We start from the raw sequence: 8,904 nt of genomic DNA on the forward strand, positions 1-8,904 counted from the left end.
TTTCTATACTCATCGTGTTTTCTTTGTTCCTTTTTTTGTTTTTTTTTTTTGGTTCTCCTTTCGCCACTTCTTGTTAATCAAAAGCTCTGGGTCAGTATTTCATTCTAGTAGTAATTACCCTTAAATGTTAACAAACATTTGAACCTGCATACTCTGACAGTGTTAAAAATCAGCCTGTATTTCTAGCAATATTCTCTGCCACACCCTGCCATGCGTGTGCCTTTATCCTTCCCCTTACAGGATATTTTATTATTTTATCTTGAAACCTCAGCTCTCCCCTTAGTAGTTATGCAAAGCTTGCAAATGACTTTCCTGGGAGCCTCCTTTTACTCATCTGTAAGATACAGAGGATACAATAGGACCCACCTAGGGTTTGTTTAAGGAGTAAATGAAACAGCACACGTATTAAATAAGCACTAAAATCAAAACTCAAACACGTTGCTGTAGAGTTGATTACAACTCATAGCAATCCTATACGACAGAATAGAACTGCCCCATAGGGTTTCCAAGGCTGTAACCTTTATGGAAGCAGACTGCCACATATTTCTTCAATGGAGCTGCTGGTAGATTCAAACCACTGACCTTTTGATTAGTACCTGAGCGCTTAACCACCGGAACTGCTGGTGGGTTCTAATTGCTGACCTCTTGGTCAGCACCCAAGTGTTTAACCACTGCACCACCAGGGCTCCTTTTAATAAGCATAATACCTAGAAATTAGTGGGCACTCAATAAATGCTAACAATTATATTCTCGATAGCCTTGTCAAAACTGGAAATTAGAGAAATTTTTAATTCTACCAATCTGATTTAAAAATAGTACACTTTGATTACTTAATGTACATATCTCAGATTACTTGTGACTTCAAGCATAGTTTCATATAATTTTTGGCCGTTTATTTATTTATTTCCCTTATAAGAAATCTGTCCATGTTCTTTACATATATTTCTGTTACTCTATGATTTCTTTTTTTTTTGGCTCAGACTGAAAATATCCTAAATTACTCACTTTAAAAGCAGTCTATTATTGCCCTCTTGCATCTAGTTTTGCTGACATAATTTGGATTCTCATTAATTTGAAGTATTTTGCTTTACTCTTTAGGATATTTTAGGATTATTCCCTTTAGCCTCCGGTGTATGAAATTTTACTACAAAGTTCTCGGATGTAGGTTTAAATGTAGATGTAGTGCTGCCGTAACACATTATCTCAGGTGGCTAGCTTTAGAGAACAGAAATTAATATTCTCACAGTTCAGGAAGCTAGAGATCGGAATTCACAGCATGGGTCTAGGGTGAGGCCCTTCCTGGTCTATTTCAGCTTCTAGTATTTTCCAGTAATACTTGTAGATGCATTTCCCTCCCTAGTCTCTCACTTCCTCTCGCCCTGTGTGTGTCTCTTTATCAGTTCTGCTCTTTTTGTAACTCAGAAGTGATTACATTTGGAATTCACCGAAGTCGGATATGGCCTAATAGAAATACCACAAGTGGACGGCTTTAACAAACAAGAAATTTATTTTCTAACAGTTTAGGAGGCTGGAAGTCCAAATTCAGAGTGCTGGATCTAGGAGAAGGGTTTCTCTCTCTGTCAGCTCTGGAAGAAGGTTCTTGTGTCTTCAGCTTCTTCATTCTGGTTCATTGGAGATCTCTATGTGTCTTGGCATCTATTTTACTCAATCTGTCCTCTGCTCACTTGTTTAATCTCTTTTATATCTCAAAAGAGATTGATTCAAGACATACCCTACACTAATCTTGCCACATTACCATAACAAAGACAACCCATTCCCAAATGAGATTATATACAGGTTAGGATTTACAACACGTATTTTTGGGGGACACAATTTAATCCAAAACGTTCCACCCTTTGGCCCCTTAAAATTTATGTCCTTCCCAAATGCAAAACACATTCACCCCATCACATCATCTCAAAAGTCTTAAATCAACTCCAAATCCAAAATCTCATCTTCTGAATTATCTAAATCAAATATGAGTGAGACTTTAGGTGTATTCCATCCTCGGGCAAAATTCTTCTTCATCTGTGATCCTATAAAATCTAGACTACAAGTTATCTTTTTCCAAAGTACAATACTGGAAGAGGCACAAGGTAGACGTTTCCATTACAAATGGGAGAAATTGGAGAGAAGAAGGGATAACAGGCACCAAGGAAGTCCAAAACATAACAGAACAAATTGCATTAGCTCTCAAGGCTTGAAAATAATCCTCTCTTCACTGAGACCATCTGGGCAATGGCCCTGCCCTCCAGACTCCGAGAGATGGCCACACCCTCTGTATTCTGGGTGGAAGCCCCTCTGCCCTGGGCTTCAGCTCTGCCTTCCAGGCCATCTGGAATAACCACTCTGCTCCCTCCGCTTTGGGCGGCCCCATTCTTCTAGTCCATCTGAGTAGCGACCTCATGCCCTCGGCCCCAGCAGGACCCATTCTTCAACCCCTTGTGCATGGCAGTCCCGACCCCTCAGCTTTGGGTGGCAGCCCCATTCCCCTGGTACATCTTAATGGCAGCCTCACACTCAGAAACTGAGTTGGGTAAAATCCAACTCTTTGAAACCTAGGAGGCTGTGACCCCACTCTTTGAGATCCACAAGATTGTGGCCCCACCCTTTGAAACCAAGAAGACCCTGCTTCCCGTGCTCCTTCCAACAGTTCTGCTGATCTCTGACCTGCTCCAGGAATGGTCCTTTTCTTTTCTTGGAGGACAACAGATGTAGCTCCTTTGGCCTGTCTCCTACCTATAAAATTCCAAGAGGCAGACAGCATTCTTTTCTTTCGTTCTTTCTCTGTGCCCTTCAGCTGATGCGTTTTCTGCTGTGGTAGTTGGTTACATCCATCAGTCACAGGCCTAATCTCTTTAACAGAAGATTGTGTAGCCATGTCCTTGGTGAACATTCTAGGACATGTGTCCTTGGGGGACACAATTCAATCTATAACAGGCTCAAAACCTCAGAGCATTCAGCCTGCTTTATTGGTTGCAAAAGCTCTGTTCAAACAGGGACAAAGGTAAGTACAACCTTTGGCTCTGGAAATTGACCTGAAAAATACAGAGAAAGTTAAAAGGATGCACAGAGAGAAGCAATGATGCAGGAAGGATGTGATAAGCCAGGGTGTAAGTCAAATCTAGCAGCAAAAGTTTTGGGAAGTAGAAGGAAGAGGTTGAGGAAAGATGTATCAGGCAGCAGATGAGGTAGCCAGTCAATAGGGGAAGAAGTGAGATTATACACAATGATAAACACAGTAGAACAAGAATCTGAGCCTCTATTATTGGGGGAGTACTCTAGTGATGTTTCACAAACTCTGGTTATGGGAGTCCCTATGGCTACCTTGTGTCCACAATGACCTTCAAGTTATCTCTTGTAGTCCTGACCTTATTCTTGGATATGCCTTGGATACAAGCGTCTCATTACCTCAGCGCATGTGAGTCTATTCTATGCAGCTAGAGAAGCCTAATGAACACAGAAATTGCTAACAGGATTCAGAAATCATCAAGTATGTGAAGATTTTGCAGTTGTTTAAGATATTGTGGCTGTTAAAAATTGAGAATGTTTTCTGTATTCCAAAATTAAGCCGTTAAAATGTGCTTTATTGAGAGCCATACCATATAGCCGAAGATGAAGCTACAACTGCTAAAAAACAACAATTTTAAAGGCATAAGGAACATATGCCCACACAACGCACCTCATGAGCATCTACCAACCATTTTTCAGTGGTAGCTTGCATGTTGCTACGATGTTAAACAAGTTTTAGGGAAACTTCTGCACTAAGATGGACTAGGAAGAAAGGCTTGATGATCTACTTTCAAAAATCAGCCAATAAACCCTATAAATCACAATGGTCCAACATGCAACTAAATAAAATTCTAAGTTGTTTTTTTAAATCACCTGCAATGTAGCTCAGGTTTTTATGAATTTTTCTTGTCATTATAGTTGTTTTATATTTTATATATTCTATTTGAGGAATCATTTTTACCCTGCCTTTCTTCCAGTTGCATTAAAACTCACAATTTCACAATTGCTACAATGTCAGTAATTATTGAGATTAACTAGATTTTACTCGTTTCACTTCTTAACATGGTTTCTTGTGTATGCGTCGTCTTCCTCGTTCTTGATTTCCTTATTCTGATCCATTTTTCATTCTTCTGAAGCTTTTTTTCTTATTTAAGCCTAAATATTTCCCCACAAATGGTGATCTAATATGATAAAGAAGTGCCTGGCCTCCAACTAGAAGCACATGAAAATAGTGGATAAAATACATGCAAAATAGAAGTTCAGGTATACAGCCAAACTTTTTTTTTTAAAAAAAGAAAGAGGATGGTAAAAAAACAATGGAAGAAACCCAGAGAAAAAGGAAGGCATATTCCAGGTGTTAAAAATAGAAAGGGAAATTAAAACCAAGCTGTGGGTGGTTTTTCTGCCACTGTCTGTCCAAGGAAACATTGGACTCAGACACAGTCCTCTGAGTGTTTTAATGTCCCTGTGGCCAGGAATTGAGCTTGGACAAGCTGGAAACCTGGAAGTAATATCCCTTCATGAATCCAGAAGCTTCGCAGGACTGTTCAGTGCTAGAAATAGAGACTAGAAAAACTTCACCTACTGCCCCAGAGAAGAGTAAGGACATACACTTTCTACCTAATCTCTGAGCTAAAAAATATATATTCTCCACAGGAGATGAGAAACCCCAACATATGTCAGGTACAGGAAACAGGAGAGGGGTCTGAATTTATTCTCTGTGCATAGTAATGTATCCAGTCCATGTATGTGCTCTACCGCCACTCTGCTTGGGCTCGAATTCTGACTGTGCCATTTTCAAGCTGCATAACCTTACATTTATCTATATCAAAGTGTAAATCAGCTTTACAAATAGGTCAGACTCTTCCTGTTGAGCCAATGGCCATACATTCCTATTTTAGCAACAGATACTTCGGGGGTTGCTTTTTGTGCTTCTGATCACTGAGGTACTATTTTCTTTGGGACAGTACTAATTGTCCTGAAGCCTGCTTCTCTAAACCTGGGCTAGAAAGTTACTGAAACTCAAATTCATCACATGAAGTAAAATAGACCAAAAAATTGGGTGCTACTATAAAATACTTTCAAAATGTATTAAAAATTAATATTTTCACATAACCAAAATACTTTTCAACTTAAGATTTCCATCTCTCATGTATCCCTTTTCTTTATTTAACAGAGAAAAGCTCAATCCCAGTTGAGGATTTCAGGCCTCTACCCTTCAGCATACTGGTGCGGACAAGCTCTGGTGGACATCCCATTACACTATTTGATACTCCTTTCAATATTTTTAATTCAGTACTTCATATTTTCAGAAAACACAATTTCAAGGGGACTCATATTTGCTCTTGTAAGTGATCATTGCCCCCCAACCCCTAACTCCAGGCCAAATCTAATAATAGGATCAAAATGAAAATTCATTTTCATTAATGTTTTGTCATTAACAAAAGGCATATATATGCAAGAAAATTGTCCGTGTTGGCTTTATGACCTGATTCTCTTCCCTCACCCCTCACCCTATACATGACCTGCCATCCCTAATCTTGCTATTATTTCCTGTTCTTTGCAGGTAGTTTGCATATTTGGTTGTGTAGCTTCTCTTATATTCCTCACATACGTGATTTCATTCATTTTTTGCAAGGCGAGAAAAAATAATGGCCTCTGGTCTTTTGGCTTTTTTATTGTAAATATCTCTCTACGTGTGTGTGTGTATAGATCTAGATCTAGATCTAGATGGGGCCCTCGTGGTGCAGTGGTTAAGAGCTTAGGCTGCTAACCAAAAGGTTGGCAGTTCGAATCCACCAATTGCTCCTTGGAAACCCTGTGAGGCCGTTCTACTCTATCCTATAGGATCGCTATGAGTTGGAATCGACTCAATGACAACAGGATATAGTTATAGATATAGATACAGATACAGATATAGATATAGCTATAGATGGAGACTTGGTGGCACAGTGGTTAAGAGCTACAGCATGCTACAGCTGCTAACCAAAAGGTCGACAGTTCAAATCCACCAGCCGCTCCTTGGAAACAGAGCTCTACTCTGTCCTATAGTGTAGCTCTGAGTTAGAATCAACTTTAAGGCAATGAGTTAATTTTTTTTTTCCAGCAGGAAGTATAGATGTAAATATGTAGATATAGATATACACAATCTCCACATGTACATTTATATTAAATTTTCTTGAAGTTCATTTTTTTTAAATGCAAAGTTAGGTATAAGTACATTCCTTAGAAGAGAATAAAGTTATTTGTTTTGTAACTCCATTAATGTTGGACCATGTTCATCATTTCAGATTTTTTTGGGTAATTTTCATTCCCTCATTCTGTTTTGTTCTTTAAGATTTCTTTTATACACCTCTCTTTCTTTGGAAAGAAGCAAATATCTGTAGGAATCCTGGCATGTCACAGCTGAAAAACAAGATCCCTTAGGGCAGTCCCCTACATTAGAGGGCAGGAATAACTGACCCCAGTGAGGTTTTCCCCCTAAATATTTCCCCTTATTTAAAAAAACAAGTATAGTAGGTAGCCATCTAGACTAATGAATTATATAAACAAACACATAAACATGGATGGATGGATGGATGGATGGATGGATGGATGGATGGATGGATGGATGGGTAGATGGATTTGTTTGTTTGTTCCTTCAGAGAAACTACTGCATCTCCTTCCCTACCCCTTGTGGATACTTGAGTAGATAATATAGCTTTTTAATCATCTCAGATATTAAAATAGTCTCATTTTGTTAATTTAGATTCATTTTCAGAACAATAGCAACAAAAAATGGCCCCTCGAGTCCATATAGTATAACTTTCATCTCATAAGCAGTGTAAAACTCTTCTTTGCCTCTCGCACGCATCTCAGGCAGGCCCTGTAGTTTGGGGATCAGTGTGGGAAAGGGAGCAAGACCAACTCTTTTACTCTTCCTCTTTCTTTTGTATTTCCCATTCTCCTCCATTGTTATGGGAACAAGGAAGAGGGATTAGAATAAAGGTATTTATGTCAGACTTATTTTAAGCCCACGTGTTTCAGTTGTAATGATAGTTTGACGCTTCCTAAAGGAGAAATCCTAACAACGTTGTATATGAGGTTAAAATCGAAAATGGGAATATCTCCTGGGAAAACTGATTATTCATAGAAAATATCTTAAAATAGTAAATAGGACTGAGATAATTATAATACTCTGGATTTTTTTCTTCTTCTAGATCTCAGTAGTTATACTCATCTCCATGGTAGCAGATCGTTGGGGAAATCCCAGCATAATTTCATGCATGATTTTAATACCTTCCTACACTTTTATTGGATTTTTCATGTATTTGATAGAGGTAAGCAATGTTATCCCGTGTCTCACTGGTCTTGACCATGTAGCCCATTACAATAATCTTTGCCCAAAGAAGGGACAGAGACATTATGTGAAATTTAGATATTATTCAATGCTGTTAAGTTATGAAAACAAGATTTTAAAACTGTATAAAGTTGAGAGTTTCAAATTCACTAAGACCAGTATTCATACTCATAAAGAGGACGGTAAATCTATGTAGAAAGCAGCGGGAAGCTCATCCTTGGTATAGGAATTCCAGAGGGAATTATGGAAAAGGACTAGAACTTTTCCATTGTTACAAAACACTCGAGGAGAATCAGTCTTACCATAATGCAGAAGTTTCCCATTTCAACTTTGATGAATATCCAAAATTCTTATTGTGGTAAAATCTATCTTTTCCTAAAATATAGGATGACTTGGAAGATGTAACATATTGTGTTTACTGATTGCATACTGCTTAGTGTGAATGAATTGCTCTCTGGGGCTGTGATTGGTAAGGAATGGGCAGCATGAGGTTACTAAGAGCTTCTGGGAGAAACCAAGCACCCCTGACCAGCTGCAGGAACTGCTGACAAACCTTGTCTACTTCACAGTTTGATACTTCATCGCTCCCACTAAAAAGAAACTTGGAAATCCCTACTACACTGAGTTGGAAAACAAAAAATGTTGGAGGTTATAACCAAGGAAGGATGTCAGCATTAACAACAGATTTTAGCATCAGAGAATGAATCTTTTTTCCCCCAATTTATGAATTATTCACTGGTGCCTAGTGAAATATCAAGTACAATATAGGAATATTTAAGTGTAAATTTTATATTAATAAAACAGAGAAACTTCCATTTAATCCTTGTTTTTATTTGCCAGCTCTCCTTTATCGATATGAGCAACACTGAACATCTGAACAATGGAATAAATGAAGTCAATGAAACTATTCTCTTAACAATCTTAATTGTAAGAAAAATGTTCTACCAGAATATATATTATGTAGAATTTGTAACTATGTGATACACTTGACCTTATTCAAAGATTGCCAAATTTAAATATCCTAAAAATACCCACTCTTACTATATTTTATATTTCAGTATGATGATGGTAGAAGTCAAAGATTTTTTTCTATGTAGAGTCATAAATATATGCCAGAAATTCTAAAGAATCGGTTGTTATTATTTTGATATACATTGTTGATATGTATCCAAAGACAATTTGATGTAGTTTTTAAACAATACCACAGATGCTGTATGACTGAAAATCATTTAAATATGGTTAAAAAGTCAAGTAATAATGAAGAAAAAAGAAAAAAATCAAATGGAATTTTATTCTAAGGAAAAATATTGAAACAAAATATAAATGTTATTTCTGTGCATCATGATAGCTGAGGCAGAAGGGCAAACATGATGGATTGTAAGTATTTTGATTTCTCTTAATAGAAGAACAGCAATTTATCAAGGGAGAAATTTTCCTAAATTTTAGAAATTTATACATTTTCACAAGTGTCTTTATATAATGAATGCATATTTTTCCTCTTTGCTAACTACATGCTGATATATTTCACATACAATCTTTTTTTTTTTTTTTTT

At 37.4% G+C, this 8,904-nt stretch overlaps 1 protein-coding gene across 1 annotated transcript in view; it reads left to right on the forward strand.

Annotated features, from left to right (window-relative positions):
* ABCA10 (ATP binding cassette subfamily A member 10) overlaps nt 1-8,904 on the forward strand; it is a 71,285-nt gene that overhangs the window by 42,854 nt on the left and 19,527 nt on the right. The window contains 4 exon segments of the mRNA XM_023729282.1: nt 5,189-5,359; nt 5,579-5,692; nt 7,212-7,331; nt 8,192-8,278. Coding sequence (XP_023585050.1) covers nt 5,189-5,359; nt 5,579-5,692; nt 7,212-7,331; nt 8,192-8,278 — 492 coding nt within the window.

The sequence above is a fragment of the Trichechus manatus genome, unplaced genomic scaffold (assembly GCF_000243295.1).
Source record: "Trichechus manatus latirostris isolate Lorelei unplaced genomic scaffold, TriManLat1.0 scaffold00028, whole genome shotgun sequence".
In the NCBI taxonomy this organism is placed as follows: domain Eukaryota; kingdom Metazoa; phylum Chordata; class Mammalia; order Sirenia; family Trichechidae; genus Trichechus; species Trichechus manatus.